The sequence below is a fragment of the Dasypus novemcinctus genome, chromosome 17 (assembly GCF_030445035.2).
Source record: "Dasypus novemcinctus isolate mDasNov1 chromosome 17, mDasNov1.1.hap2, whole genome shotgun sequence".
NCBI lineage: Eukaryota > Metazoa > Chordata > Mammalia > Cingulata > Dasypodidae > Dasypus > Dasypus novemcinctus.
Window position 1 is genome coordinate 83,151,216 of NC_080689.1, and position 16,737 is coordinate 83,167,952.

Below are 16,737 nucleotides of genomic sequence, written 5' to 3' on the forward strand. Positions count from 1 at the left end.
GAACAGTTAATGCTCATCAACTGGCAAAGTCACCCACCTGACTGAGGTTTGGTGAGTTAATGAATGAAGTCTCCCTGTTCCCAATTATCTCCCTGACTAAATATTTGAACAACTCTCTTAGTGTGGAGTCCGTACCTTCCCTGCTGAAGTCTTTCTCATCCTAAGAGTACCCTTTCTGGAAGATATGGGCGTGAGACTTTGTGGTTCTGATATGTATTTTACTGATCACTAGTGATGTTGAATGCATTTTCATACTCCTGCTCATTCTGAACTCACTGCAGAAATTATGATTTATGATTTACAGAGAGGGGACATGGTGAATCATTTGTACTCTGAGATGTCCACATCCTTAGAGAACCCAATCATGCTGAGAGTAATCTCAAATCCCCAAGGGAGACAAACACAGAAATGCTTCGTGTTCCTGCATCAAGAGTCCCCACTAGACTTGGAGAAGAAAGATGGCCCTCCATGAACAGGGGGTTTTCACCCCCATACTCCATGAAGGCCAGTATCCCTCAGAGGACCCCCAGAAATTCTTACATATCTAGGTCAGGCAGATCTCAAGCAAAACTCTCTTCATGTTGTATCAATTAACCCAACCCAGTCTCACAAGAGAGAATGATGTTCCCACCATGAGTTTTCACAAGGCTTTATCTCTTTTTAGGAGCAATGACAACAGCAGATATGTAGACAATGAGGACAATAGTGAGCTTTCAGAAAGGAAAACATCAAGAGCCCACTACATAAAATGCAAAAGATGACCAGTTCTATTCAGTAAACTCACCACAGTCTTGGGATTCAACTGACCATCCAGTTCTTTTTTGTATCTCACCTCAACTACCTTCTGAGTATTCAAAAGATAGAGTTACAGATGTGAAAATGCAAGATTTGCAGTGAACCCTCTTGAAGTGGGCTGGCGGACGAAGTGGATATTTTGGTGTGAATTCATGATGTTGACTCCATAAATAGATACAGGATTAACTACAAGGCAGTTAGACTGGAAGTTTGCATGGTGTTGCCTGTCTAAGCTGGACTCAGTCTTCCTCCACCCCCAATGCATTGTTGACTGTGAAGTGCTGCTTTCTTTTCCAAGTCTAGAATCAGAATAGTGACTTCATTGCCTGAGGGTGAAACATCAGAGGGTTCCCTTGCTTCTGTGGCAGCCGAGGAATGTCGTCTTTATGGTGACTGGATTTGATTAAGCAATTCCTTGAATTCCTTGAATCTATTTTACCCCAGAGATCACATCGAAACCCCTTTCTCTCTGGATCTTCCTCTGGGGTACCACAAAAGCTGACAAACTAGACCAATGGCCATTCTGACTTACCTTCCTTGTGGACCTCTGGGGCAGCCTGGAGGGGGCTGGGGCTGAACACCACTCCCTCTGCAGCGGTGGGAAACAGGTGTATGAGCTTGTGAAGGTGCTTGCTTTGGTGCATGAGGTCAAGGAGTGGTCTGGAAGTTCTGGAGGGAGGTGCTTTCTGAGCTTTGAGAATGGAGGTTTCTCATCAGAACCCAGGCCTGGGGAGGAAGGAAGAGAACCATCCACTGACCCCCAGAATATATGCACTCCCAGTGCCATAGGAACCTGTCTTCGACTTCTGACTGCTCCTTAGCTGCTCCTTAGCCAAATATGTGCAGGATGCAGGCACATCAAAAGCTGTGGCTCAGCCCCCTGGCTCCTCTGGCAAGTCTGGACTTTCTGATGCTGGAAGATGGAGTTTGTCACAAGGGAGACAGGACCCATTGGGAGACACAGCCACCATCCTCTACTCTGGCATCAGCAAAGTTGGCATCCACATGGGACAGGGTGCCCTCGAGCTGACAGCAGAAACAGGTGAACCATTGGGCTCAGATGCTTTGGAGCCTGCTGAAGGTGGCATCTTTGCGGTTAGGGCCTGTGAATCCCCCACCTTATCCCCTGGGGGACTGGGGAGAGCCACTCAGATCTAAAGAGCAGAAGGCATCAGTCCTGTTGTGGTGGAGGTGACTATGGTGGGGGGAAGGACAGGCTAGGAGAAATGGAGTTACCATCGGACCCAGCAATCCTGCTTGTAGGTATTTGTCCAAGAGTTATTTTTCACTTAATAACTTGTATACTGATGTTTTAGCTACTTTATTCCTATCTCTTAGAAAAAGGACCATTTGGGTTATACAATTTTTCTGGAATTCCTTTGGAATTCTTTTTTAGTGGTTGCTCTGAGAATAATACAGGTATCACAGTCTAAAAGAATTAATGTTTTACCCACCCAACTAAAATGTGGACACCTTACAGCCATAGGAATCATTTAATCCCCTCTTTGCTGAAGTGGTCTTCTGAGTTCCCGGTCTAGGGTATAACTTCTGCAAACATTTTGTATTTTTATAATTTTTCAAAATTCATTCATATATTTAACAATTTAACAGTTGGAAAAAAGTTATTCTTTCTCCCCAGATACTCACCATTCCTGATCCACATCTTTTATTCCTGAAGTTGAAAGCTTCCTCCTTGAATTATTTCCATTTAGCCTGAAGTTCCTTTCCCATCTTTGTAGAGCAAGTCATCAGGTGATGAATTCACTTGTTTTTCCATCCTCTCCTTCTGTCTTTATTTTGCCTTTAAACCTTAAGCAACTTTTGATGACTGCAGTATTCCTGGTTGAGGGTTTTTTCTTTTAGCCCTTTAATGATGTTTATTCACTCTCTTGTGGCCTCTATATTTTCTGAAGAGAAATCAAAGGCCTTCAAATTGTTATTCTTCTACAAATAAATTGTCAAATTTTCTGACTCCTTTCAAGATGTTTTTCTTCATCTTTAGTTTTCAGCAGTTTGATTATGATGTATCAGGGTGAGATTTTGAGCCCCTTGGATCTCTCTTTCATAGAGTAGTGTTCAGTCATTTCTTCCCTTACCTTTTTATTGGCACCAGCCTCTTTCTGCTCAACCCAGTCTTTCAAATGAATATTAAAACTTTTAGTATTGCCCCACAGATCATGAGGCTCAAGTTTTGGATCAATTCTCTCTCACTCGCTCTCTTTTCTCAGATTATATTATTTCTACTCATCTAAATTCCATCTCACCAATTCATTCATCCCTTACTTGTCTTCTCTAATTGGGATTGCTCAATGAATTTTTTTAAATTTTCTATAACTTTATGTTTAGATCAAAAGTTGTCATTTACATCTTTTCTTTGTTTCTTTTTCTCTGCTGAGAACTCCTATCTTTCCACTCAATGAAAGAGAATGCCCTTTGATGGAGTTGGATGGAGATGTGACCTCTCTACACACGCCTTTTCTGTCAATTTCACTGAACCTGTGGTTGGGGCTGGGGTTGGTGTGTGCTCAGGAGGCTTGGGTCTCTGGACCATGTGCCAGCTGGGCCCTGAGCCTCAGCAGAGTAGCAATACCTACTTTCCAGTTCATTGGACTTACCCAGGTCAGCTAAAAGGGAGGTGAGGCTAGCCAACCACCACACCAGGGTACCAAGAGAGTCTACAACTGCAAATGGGATAATACAGTCCATCAGCCATGTGGGCTGTAAGCCCCCTCTCAGGTTATACTTGGAGTGGACATTTGCCATCCCGGGGCCCACAAGATGGAGGAAGAGAGTATGGAATGGAGTGGATTTGCTGGTATTCTACTTTAGAACTATTGTGATTCTAGCATTGGAAGAAATTGTATCCTTTATGTCAATACAGTGGCAACAGGGGTTGCTGAGGGCAGGGAGATAGAAGAAGAGTTGTGATATGCAGATATTTTTTGGATTTCATTCATAATACCTGAATGGTATTATGGGGACAGATAGAGGACATTGTATGTCCTGCCATGGCCCACTGGATGGACTGGGGGGAGTGTAGGCTGTACAGTGTAAACTGCAGCCCCTGTGGCCTAGCAGTGCTCCAAAATGTTTACAGCAAATGCAGTGACTGTTCCATGCTGATGAAAGAGGTTGTTGATGTGGGAGAAGTAGGGGTGGTGGGGAATAGTGTATTTGGGAGCCTCTTATATTTTTTAATGTAACGCTTTGTCTGATCTATGCATCTTTAAAAACAAAAAGGACAAAATAATTAAGGAGAATGTACCTTAATCTCATTGAGCATAGACAGAACAACTGTTTTGTCTGATAAATCCTTCTGTGGTTAATTTAGAACAGTGTCTACTGATTGAGTTTTCCCTTAAGAATAGGTCAGGTTTTCCTAGTTTTTTGTATATTATATAGGGTAAATTTGAGTGATATTTTGATAAGCGTGTTTACATTGTCAAACTATTTCAAGACTGTCTTGGCTAGCTTAGCCACTTAATGATTCCATGGGAATTTGAGGACCAGCGTTTCCATTTCTGTAAAAAAAAAGTCTACTCAATTTTGATTTTGAATTTAATCTGTAGTTTCCCTTGCGTAGTATTGACATCAGAACAATAGTTAGTCGATGAACAATGGACATCTTGCTATTTGATTAGGTTTTCAGTGTCACTCAGCAGTGTTTTCTAATTTCAGTATATAAATGCTTCACCTTTTGTTAAATTTTTAGATATTTCATTCATTAGAGGCTATTTGATTGGAAGTTTTAAAAAGTTCCATTTAAGATTGTTCTATGCTGGATTATAGAAACAAAAATGACTTTGCATTGTGTATCTTGTATCTTTCAGTTTTGCTGAATGCCTTTATTAGTGCCATTACTATTCTTGTGGATTCTTTGGGATTTTGTTTGTAAAAGATTAGGCCATCTGTGTTTATAGAAATAGCTTTACTTCTTCCTTTCCAGTTTGGGTGCCTTTCATTTCTTTTTCTTGCCTGATGGCTCTCTCAAGAACTTCAGGACAATGATGATTAGCAGTGATGAAAGTTCACTACCTTATCTTGTTCCTGATCTCAGGGAAAGACAGGTTGCTACAATTTATGTAGATGGCATGCAGCTGCTAATGGAGTTAAATGACTTCCACCAATGACCATCCACTCAGTGAGCAGTAGAACACCCCCAGGGTACAGGAAGTCTGGGAGTGCATTTCTGAAGTCCTGGAATTTTAGCTAATTTTAGGAGGCCAACATTCTAATCATTTTGAATGGCATCTCTCTTGTTAATGTGTATGTATTCAGGTGTTCATAATGAGATCATGATATGATATAGCTGAAACATTTTTATGTGGTCCTAAATTTTAATATTCTGTAAACCATTTTAAATGATGTTTTTTATTTGTAGAGGTTATTTCTAAAATAGTGCTTTTAATGTAGCAAGGACAGGTATTAAGGACAATCCTTGGGGACCATGGAAAATATATAGATTGCTTTGGGGGTTGTTGGTGTTGTGCCTGAGGATAGTAATAAAGCTACTTGGTGCTATATATGTAGTCCAGATATACATACCATTTTTCTTATGTGATTAGGAATCAAAACAATAGAAATTAAAATGTTATTTAAAAATGAATCACCATTGCTAAAGACAAATATGTTTGAAAATAGATTAATTTAAAACTAAATAAAAATAATACTGAAATTTATGACTCAACTATAATGTATACAGAACAAAGAAAATTCAATATAAAATAAGTATAAGAAACCAAAATCTAATAATTGTGGAAATAAAGTGCATATAAATATATACGAACGAAGTGATTCAGAAATGAAATACATTTCAAGACATACAATAAAAAATACCCTTAAAGATAGTTGGTTCTGGAAATATATAGACCTTTTTCAGGGAATGACTAGATTTTGTTTGGCAAAGTGATTTTAGCTGTTCCACATCAAGACAAGAGCATACATTCAAAGGAGGTATTCACTAGTCAGATGCAGAAACAAATAGACAATAACAGGTGCAATAGAGGTAATGATAGTGAAGACCCATATTTAAGAGTGGTAGAAGTACAGAACCCAGAAATATCGGGAAGAAAGCTGTTATATATATTTTTAATTTCAAAGAAAATTTGGACAGAGACAGATCTGTGTTGTTGGGAAAGCTATTTTGAATCTTGTTTCTATCTACAAATTTTTAAAAAATCATATGAAATACCAACAGAAAAAAATATTGATGTTATTCCCAGTACAGGTATAAGTGCAAAGTAAGGCTCTTCTTTTTGATGTACATTATGTAGTGAAATGTACTATCTCAAAAAGAAGGTAAAAGCATTGATGAAAGGAAACAGTATATGAGAGAACATCATCAATGAGATAGGGAAAAAAAAAAAAACCCTCAAAAATGAAGGGACAGAAATCAGGGAAGAATAAGAAAAAAATGGGGGGAAAAATCATTTCATGATTTACATATAAACTAGAAGAAACAGTGAAAAGGTAATACCTAAATAGAAAGAGAAGTTAAAAAGAAGAAATTGCTTAAAAGAAATTTAATATAATGTAAAAGATTTGAGAAAAAAATGTCAAAAGTTTAAGATCAGCATAGAAAGGCCAATATATGAATACTGCAGTGTTTGAATGAGAGACTAAAAGCAAATACTTGCAGCAATTATTAAAAATTATGACTCCATTTTTTCTGGAAAGACTTATTTGAAGCTCCATAATAAAATTACACACTGAGCATTGATACAGAAGGTCTAAAGATAAGGCAAATTTTAGTGAAATTACTATGGTTTAAAGAAAACAAAACCATTTATTAGAGGAAAGCATGCGGCATTATGGAAAGAATATTAGAATCTCTTCAACATTTTTGAGAACAATATTTTGTGTTATGTGAAAATGGGGTAATGTCTTTGTGGAAGGAAATGTGACTGATGGTTTTATCCCCAGCAAGACTGAAAAGAAAGTAAAAAAGACAGTGAATTCGAAGTTATCCTGCTAGACCAAGGGTGATGTTATTGCCATAATCCCTTCCAGGTGAGTAAACAGATTTCAGCAAATGAAACATCTGGAAGACATTGTCCTGAGGACAGAAGTTAAGCACTAAATTTTCAGTTACTTGTTCAACTATCAAACATTGAGGATTCTATGAGAGAGTAGTGACCTTGGTGGGAGCCAGGAGGGAGACCAAATTTTATAATTAATTTGGCTCTAACTTTGTTTAACATGCTGATCTAAATACATGTTTAATTTTTTTTGATAAATTAAGAAACACAAGTAGTAGGAGAAAATATTGATTAATATAGTAATATCTAACATTAAATGTAAAATGTTTCTCTAAAACTCAATCTAAATTTATCTAACTAAATTCTACCAAAATTTATTTGGGTATGGGTAGAAGAGAATAAGCACAGAGGCATCTCTAAACACCATATGATCTACAGCTCTTCTAAGCTCAGGCTGGGGCCTCCAGCTTAAGGCCTTTGTAGCTGTCAATGGTGGGATCTGCAATAAAAGCACAGGATATAGAATCACCGGGTACACAGAGACAGATGGAGGAGGGGTTTTGCTGGTGAGTGTTGCGGGACTCAGAAGGTACAATAGACCCTGGAGAAGCAAAGTTGGCCACCGATACCTAGGAACCAGATCCAAATGGCACTGAATTCCTATTGCTACTCTCGGCTTAAGGTATCGTCTGTGGCACAGTGTCTGTAAATGTCCAACTGAATGGATTTAATCTGTTTGCTTTGATGGGTGCCCTCGAAGTGACTCTTCCCTGAAGAGTAAGTTTGACTGTAGGGCTCCAGGAAGAAAAGGCAGAGTCTTATATATCTGACCAGGTGAGAAGCAGGACATCGGAAGGATAGGTATGGAAGTGATAACCCTGCTTCCCCAACCCCTGTCCCCTACACAGTCCAAGTCATGACTGCATCTTCACATTACTATTGGACAGGTTCCTTTTTCTCTCTAAAAACTAGTTTCATTTTAAAACACACCAAAACTTACCTGTGCTTTTCGGTTAAAAAACAGTTAGGCTCTAGTACTAAAATCATAAGTTTTCTTACATTAGTATATTCCAACATGAAAACATTACAGAAGACACTCCTTTTAACAAGATGCTATAAGTATTATGTTTATCTTTAATTAATTATGAAAGTAAAAAATAAATAAAAGGAACATAAGTAACTTGCAATTCTACCCATTTCATTCATCCCAAGTGAGCTCTTCATTGACCATTCTTTCAGGTTTGTATGAATTATACATACCTAAAAAACTTCTCAAGAACCACAGCTTGAGGAAAGGTGGCATGAGCTGACCCAGGGATCTGAACAGGACCCAGCAGAGGCTGAGAACCCTCAGGGCTTGGGCAACTGCCAGTCAGGACTTAAATTTCCCCCTAAGATGGAAACTGGCCCAGAATACCTACCCTACCTGCCTGCGAGGGACCCCAGAGTGCCATTATCCTTATTATGGATTGAATCAGGTCCGCCCATAAAGTCATGTTTTTGTCCTAACCTCCGCTCTTACAAATGTGAACTCATTTCTAAGAATGCCAAAGATCATACTAATGAATGTGAGTCCAACTTTAATCAGGGGGCCTTAATCTAATATGACTGCAGACCTTATAAGAAGAAAATTAGGCACATTCAGGCACAGGAGATAGGAGTCAGAGGGCCAAGAAATGGAGGCATAGGTTCAGTTATGGATTGCTGGCAAGCTGCCACCACCTTCAGAGAAAGCACAGTGCAGCCTAAACCATGATTTTGGATTTCTAATCTCCCAAACTGTGAGACAATCAATTCCTCTGTTTGAGCCAGCTGGTTACCAGTATTGATTAAAGCAGCCTAATATACCCTTTTGCCAGAGACCTGAGTTAGTGGCATTTAGGTTCACTCCACCCTGTTCACCATACTCATTAATAAACAGGAGAGGCTTTTGTTGACTGTAAGTGGATTATGAGTGCAAACTTCACTTCAGCAGGGCTGAGGTGTTGAACTAATCCAGGGTCGATCTTCACAAAGAATGCAGTGTGAGTGCACATAAGGCTTAAAAGGGGCTAGTGCCCTCTCCTGCAAATTAAGGAGCCTTTGGAGGCTGTGGCTTGTATAGAATGAGGTTTTGTTCCCTGAGAAGAGGCTGTGAGGATATACTCTACTTGCCTGTGCTTATTTTTGACCAGCCAGTTCTTGTCTCCACCTCCATGTTCACCCTCATTTGTGGCAACGCCAATGTTCTCCTTAGTTTTACTGATTTTCCTGAAGTGCCAAAGAGAAAGTTAGGAAAGAAATGTAACGTGTGTAACTTAATTCCCTTCCCCTTTTCATCCTATTCACTCCACATTCACATTTCCTTTTCCTCTTCATTTCTTCGGTGGCTTCTGGGTATTCTAGGAAAAGAGAAATTATGAATAGAGACTCCTCCTTCACCTCAAACAGTGTACTAAGCTGTGTAAGGAACAGAAAACACTTGATTGTCCAGAGATACCATTTGCAGGAACATACCTGGGAAGGGAGAGTCCAGCCCAGAACCAAGTTCACAAGTGCCCTCCAAAAGAGTGGCCCAAGGCACCTGACTCCCAGCCCAGCTCCCGCCCTGTTACATTCTGGTTTACTTGAGATTGTGCATGCTGCATAGTAGGTTTGGAAATGATGGAAATGCTAAAAAAGCAGTTGAGAAGGATGTAGAAAGTTGTTATAAATCTTCTCAAACCCATGACCTCAACTTCCTAGATGAGATCAAATCCTTCATGATGAGTATCATAAAAAGAGGAGAAGATGGGAGAGGTACAAAGAGAAGTTTATGAACAGGAATAGATGAAAAAAGACAGAAGACATGAATTACATGCAGCTCGTCATCCCCGTGTCTGAATCATCTGACTTGATGAAGAATGCTTCTGAATGTACCATGGCAGTAACCATGATGGGGCATCCTTGTAAAAGGAAAGGAAAATGTTAGGGTTGAGGGGAGAGCTTGAACTATTGTTGTTCTCACCTGGTTATGACCTTATCCCAGCACATAATTTTGTCCTTATGACAACATTGCATTCCTTGGGCCTTGATTGCTTCACCTTTACCATCTAAGTTTGGTCTAAGATCTCCACAATCCGTTTTCCAGTCCTCACATACTCTAAATGTAGGGAAGACTGTCCACCTTTTCCCTCTAAGAAGGCAATCGCTTTGTCCATGTCTTCCTGACCACGACATTATAGTATCTCTTACTATGATCTTACTGAAATAGGAAAAGAACAAAGCAGATCTCTAAATATTTCCTTTACTTCCTGATTTCACACCCCTCTCCTCCATCTCCAATGCAGAAGGGGTAATGCAACTGCTCCCAGGAACTCTCTCCCATTGGGTACTTCCTTGAACATTGTTACCGACTTGGATTGTTACCTTCATCGCTGCTGGTAGAGCCGTACCCCCAATCCACAAGCCAATTGGAGGTACTGTTTAGGAACACAGATATCACCAAGAAATTGAATTGAGAGAATGGCACACCAGACCCTTCCTTTTCCAGTTGAGACCAGGCTGGCCACCCAAGATCACCTGAACTCTTTACCCTGGGTTCTCAGACCTTCCCTGAGCTCTGTGGAGTCAGAGACCTTCAACAGGACATTGGAAACAGTATGCAAATGAAAGAGAAGTGGGGATGGAATTCTTTCAGCCTCTCACTTTCCCATTTTGCTGGACTGTTACTGCACAAGCCTCCAAGCTTATCACCCTGAAAGTTGGACTATTGTGGATGTGGTCTATGTTAGAAGAGTCCAGTGGGTTAGATGAGTTCAGCGGCAGACTCTGAGCAGCCTCCCAGGAGATGTTTTGTGAGGATGAGCATGTTCACTCTGCATTGTCTATATCATAGTTACTAACACACATGGCAATTGGGCTTTGGACAAATGGGTGACATGTACTTGTGCTGCAGATGCCCTGGTGGTGTGGTGCTCAGTAACAAGAATTAAAAATGACAAATGTTGCCAGATTCATAGAGGATTAGAGATTGCCAGGCAGAAGAGGCATGATGAGATTGTGCTTTGGTATCAAACCACCTAATACCTCAGTGCCTAGTTTCCTGTTTGGTACTTTGCATTTCTGCAAAATTAATTCAGCTTCTAAGCCTCTCTTTTCTCCTATGTTAAAAACAACAGATATGGCTGCTTTTCTTTTATCATCGTCAATGAAAGTGCCATTAGGGGCAAGGAGAGTGCTCTACACAGGCTATACTATTCACTATTAAATGAATTCTTCCCATTAAATCCTAATGACAGGGATTTTGTAACACAGTATTTTCACTTGGAGTCCTTTGAACATTTTCCTGGGTTGTTATGGGATATTTTCCAGGTTTATTGAGGCATACTTGACTTACAATGAACTGTATTATTTGAAGTATATAACTTGAAAATATGGACATACGTATATGTCCTTGAGGAAATTATTATGGGATTGCACAGGTAATTGTGCTGGTTATAGGAGAGAAATCTAGGAAGGCACACAGCAGACATAGGATCTCACACATGCACATTGGCAATCACATTCATTACACTGAGAATCACAGCACATACTCATATACACACACAACACTCACATGAACACAAACCCATGCCATCTACACAGAAACCAACTATTCAAGAAACATCACTCTAGTTCTTGTCTGAAATACCCATTTACTTCCCCATACCCAAATCCTTGTTCCTACCTGGGAGTTTTAATCAGGGGGCTCTTGACTGAAGCCAGCAAGAAAGACCCACATTTCTTGTCATGTAGATTATTTTCCTCAGCCCACCTACCATTGACACTTTCTTTTCAGGCCAGCTGCAATTACAGAAAAGAAAACACTGTGAGAATTATAAATTATTATGTAATGCTACCAGAAGGATTTTGTCCTCTTGGTGACTTTAGAATACCAGATAGGAAAGAATGGTCAAACAAAGGAAAGCCAAAACCGGTGCGGGGACACCTGTGGAAAAGAAATGAGTTTTTCCTCACTGATGCATCTCTCAAATCCATTTTGGTTGACAGAAAATTCTTGATCCAAGGTAAAAATATTGCTCCTTAGGGTGGGCCTAATACCATATAGTCTATAAGTTGGTGCTGCCTTTGTGATTTTACTCTTGAGAAAGGAATCAGCTAGTAATAGACTCCCATTGAAGACATTCCCCAATAGTTTTGTGCATATCACCTATAATGCACATGGTCAGATTATCCCAACTGGATTAAAAAAGAAGGAAACCAAGAAGGCAACAGCTTGATCTCAGACAAAGAAAGGTGACCTCACCTTGGAATCAGATGGAGCTTACTCTACTGCTCTGGCATTCAGAAGCTCCTCCAACAGGCCCTCAGGGAACTAGGAGGACAGAGAATAACAGTCAGTAGCTTGGTGCTGTTTCTTCTGGATTACTAATGGTGTTTTGTTTATCTTGGGCAAGGGATTTAGAGTATTATGGAGGCAGTTATCAACTAGTATAGAGTGAGCTGCTCAGGAGTGGAAAAAACAAAAGGGAGGAGCAGGAAAATAAAAGGAAGCAGTCCTTGGCTTTGTCATTAAAGACATTCCAAAGCAACTTGAAATAGTCAATTTACAAAGGGTAGGAAAATACATGCTATTGTTCACTGATGAATTCTTATCACTTCTGCCTTTTAAAAAATAAGTCAAACTTTTATTTATGGATTTGTAGGGTAAAACCACAGCTCGTGCCTCATGCATACAAATATGTCATTTTAAAAATATTTCTATTTCTATTTTGAGCCCCCATTTGGTAGCATATGGGAAACACAGTCTCAGGCTACTGCAGGTCTCCTTCTGTGTTTCCCCGGGGGCCAGGAGTTCCAGGAGACTTACAGGATATCAAAGCATCAGGCTGGAGCATCTGCCTGTTTCCCTTGATCTTTACTTTTCAGACTGTGTAGGCCAGTTCTGCATACTTGTCCCCAGTGTAAAGATTCATCAGGTCTGTCAGATGTCTCTCAACCACTTCACTTGCCTCATTGCTGGGTAGAGGAAATCATCATAATATTTTAGTCTCCTATTATATGCTGGGTACTCAGAATTGTTTCAGGCCCCTTTGCATAGACAGGATCACATACATAATTTGTGGGGCCTGGTTCAATATGAAAATGTGAGGTCCCTTGTTTAAAATGTATTAAGAATCTCAAGACGGCTACAAGCATTAAACCATGCACAGGGTCCTGTGTGACTGCAGAAGTCACATTTTTCCTGATGCTCAAACACCATGCTGGATGCCAAGAAAAGCATGATTCTTCCTCCTAAGGCAAGCATAGGGCTCTGAGTTTTCAGTAACTGGACATTCTCACTCTCCTACCAGCCCTTATCCTGAGATGCAAGTGGCTGGTCCATAGGACATATTGCCCAAATTGTCTTCTTTCTCTCTTTCTCCCTCCACATAAACACACATGGGTACTCCATCAAGTCTGGGAGTGTGCCAGCCTGCCTCTTTTCTATTCTCAATATCTTGTTCAAAGGGAAGAAAATTCTTTAAGCCCTGAGACCTTTAGAGCTTGTACTTTTAAACAAAGCAAAACAAAAAATGAGCAGCCTATGTTAACTCAAACCCCTTTTCTTTCAATACTATTCTGTCATTTGCTTTAAAAACCTCTTTTGAAAATCAAAAGCACTGTTTTGGTCTTTTTTCTCTCTTTTGCCTTTGGAGTCCCTTTCTGGAGTGAGTAAGCATATAAAGGCCAGATGCTAAAACAACTGCAAAAGAGCCAATGGGTAAGATAAATGGGCAATAACACTGGTTCTTAATTTACTGATGAGAGGGCTAAGTATGTTGCCCAAGGTCATGCAACTAATTAAGTGGCAGAGGTGGGATTTCAGTTTATGTGGTTTAGTTCCAGAGTATGGAATCTTAATCATAATGCTCTACTGCCTCTTTTAGTAAGCTCTGAGAAATGACAGCTTCATTATTGATTATAATGTAAAGTAGCAATAACAAAAAAGCTTCATTATTTACTGTGATGATAAAGTAGCAGAAACAAAAGGATATCCAGATCATTAAAACAAATATATTTAAGGTACAAGGAAGAAAAATTGGTTTAGCTTGACATTTATTAGCTCGTCACCATCTTTAACAAATGATTAATACTAAAACAATAATAGAAAGTAGTTAATAATAATTGATAATATAGTTTCTCTCATTTGTATTTTTTGAAAGAAGTTGGGAGTTTACAAGAGAATCATGTGTAACATACAGAATCCCCATACAACACCTGGGGTGGTTTGATATTATTTATAAATTCCAGAAAGGGATATTGATTACATTTGTAAACTGACCTGTTCCTCTGGGCATGATACCCTTTGACTGACTTAAATTCAAAGACTTTGCATTTACTTGATTAAATCAAGATTAGGGCTTTGATTTGACTACATCATTAGGGTGTGCAGCGTTGAGTTCCCCACTGCCTTGGTGGGCTGATAGAACAGACTTTTAGACAAAGGGAGGCACACAGAGAATATACACAGAGGGAGAGAGACAGCTCCATAGACATGGCAGGGGCCCTGGGAAGAGAGAAGAGCTGTTCCCCTGATAGTAAACAGCTGACCTTGTGAAGAGACGAGAACTGAGCCTGGAAAGAAATGAGCCCTGAAGAGAGATGAGCCTTATGGCAGCCTACGCTAAGATCAGAAGAAGCTAGACCCATGGAGCCTTAAGAGGAAAGAGGAAGGCTGAACCCTGAAGAGGTCAGCAGCCATCTTGTTCAACATGTAGTAACAGACATTTGGTGAGAAAATGCCACTTAGGGTACCTTGAGTTGGACTCTTTAGGGCCTTGTAACTATAAGCTTCTACCCCAAATAAATACCCTTTAAAAAACCAGAATATTTCTGGGGCTTTGCTTCAGCACCCCTTTGGATAATACTACCCTACCACAAACATCCTGCATCGTTGTGGAATGCTTGTTATAATTGATAAAATAACATCCAAATATTACTACTAAGTATGGTCTAAAGCTTGCATTAGGTATAGTTGATGGAGAAAAATTTCCCCATAAAACACCCTATTATCAGCACCATGTATTTGTATTAAACATTTGCTGTAATTCACATTAAGAATGTTCGCATGTTCGTACTGTTAACAAAAATCCGTCATCCACCACAGGGTTCACTATTAAGCTGCCCCATGTCTTGTGCAATCCATTACTCCTCCTGCCGTTTTGAAGCCAAACTCAAATGCCACTATCTTGACATGTTCAAAAACCATTTTAGCCTCCATAGTTCCACCTATACTACACTGCGTTTATTAGCTGTTGTATAGGATTTTGCACTTGATTGAATGCCAACAATGTATTTTCTTCCCAAAATGTAACAATAGAATAATTGTTTTAAAGACATTTTTATTCATAACCTTTTGTTGTGGGACTGGATTCAATTCTAGAGAGAACATTCTATTGTATTTATTCACTAATCATTTGTCACAAATATAATCAATTAAACAAGGTTGGAAACTACTAAAATACTACCATTTAAAATTGACAGTTATATATCATGTAATATTTTTTCTTCCAGTCTTCCTTTTCTATACCCCGTGTGTGTGTTCATTGACTGTGTTTGTTGTCCATGTTTACACTCCCCATGGCTAAGGGGAAGTGTGGGGTTAGCATTTAGACTCTAACTCCGCTGTAAGACTTGAAATAAGGACTATGTGTGTTGTAGAATTTGGGAGAAGTTCAATTATTTGAGTATAGAGAGGCCAGGACTCAGGAATGAGTTTGAGAAGGAAAAATGGTTTATTGAGGGCCAGCCGGACTCGGGAACTTTCTGTTTCAATCCCGAGCCCCGAACAAGATTTTTAGTCCCTTTTATACAGAGAGGAAAGGCCAAATGGTCCTTTTGTTTCAGTTCTCAATAGGCTTGAATTAGCATATATTTCCACATCTTAGGTAAGCTTTTAGCATGGACCTCAGGCATTCCATAACTTTTAGCATATTTGGTTTGCATTTCCCCTGAATACTTAAGTTTATAGACCTTGCATTGTTAAACTATTTCCTGCTCACCCAGGGCAGGACTGCAGCCTTTTATCATCCCACACCCACAAGTCACAGATAGTTTAGGTTATCTCTGAAGAGACAAAGAGCCTTCCACCCATAGCCCACATCATGTGCACCAGGCTGGTCATGAAGCGGTAACTTGAGTTCTTATTGTCACTGTCCCTTGGTTGTGGAGCTACAGGATTTGAACATTTCTAAAGCTCATGTTGATGATGTTATCAAATACACTAAAACATAACCCTGATACTTATCTGGTTGGGGTCAGGTTGGAGGATTTACTACAGTAAACACCTCTCAGAATCTCTGACCACAAGAATGGGGGCTTTCTCTGTGTGGTATTGTGTCGAGGCCGTAGTGGGTAAAGGCATCTGTCACCTCTTTGGTCTCATGACACCACTGAGACTACTTACAATGAGGAGTAAGGATTGGGGTCTCTGCAGGTTGGATACTTCCAGGAATACAAGTGGAGGTTCAGCCTCCCTTGCATGGTGTACACTGACGCCATGGCTGAGCAGTGAATGAAGATAGTGGCTTGGGGCATCACCAGCATTGGGGCTGCCTGCCTGACTTCACAAAGAGGCTCCTATACGTAGGAGCTTGAAATCCTAGGCTATTCATCTCTGCACCACAGTTTTTCCACCAAAGGTGTGGGGAAATATTAAACAAAGCCCTAATACTGTCGTTCTGTGGATTGATTGAATCAGTATATGTAAAGTGTGCAGTCATGAAGGGATACATTTGAGAAAGTTGACAATAATTGTCCTGCATAGTTGGGAAATACCTCACAGGGAAACACACTCACCCTCACCTAACCTTCACAATCACAACCTATTCGTAAGTGCAATTCCCACTCAACTGCCACATGCAAACCCACACCACCTAAAGGGAACACAGCTGTTTACAAGGACTGTAGAACATGGCCATTTTTCTTTACCCAGAACATAAACAGTCCCCATAACTCATTC

The 16,737-nt window shown here is 39.9% G+C and overlaps 1 protein-coding gene and 1 long non-coding RNA gene across 3 annotated transcripts in view; one reads left to right on the forward strand and one right to left on the reverse strand.

Moving 5' to 3' along the window:
• Window positions 1-1,454: 1,454 nt before the first annotated feature.
• LOC131274036 (protein IWS1 homolog) overlaps window positions 1,455-16,737 on the forward strand; it is a 97,023-nt gene continuing 81,740 nt past the window's right edge. For both annotated transcript variants that reach the window (XM_071208955.1, XM_071208956.1), the window contains exon 1: window positions 1,455-1,837. In XM_071208955.1, the coding sequence (XP_071065056.1) occupies window positions 1,801-1,837 (37 nt within the window). In that variant the 5' untranslated portion in view covers window positions 1,455-1,800. The remainder of the gene's footprint in view (window positions 1,838-16,737) is intronic.
• LOC131274043 (uncharacterized) lies at window positions 8,867-12,108 on the reverse strand. Its single transcript, XR_009181251.1, has 3 exons — window positions 12,040-12,108; window positions 11,461-11,576; window positions 8,867-9,023 (listed from the first exon to the last, which is right to left on the reverse strand). It is a non-coding gene; the product is annotated as an uncharacterized lncRNA (long non-coding RNA).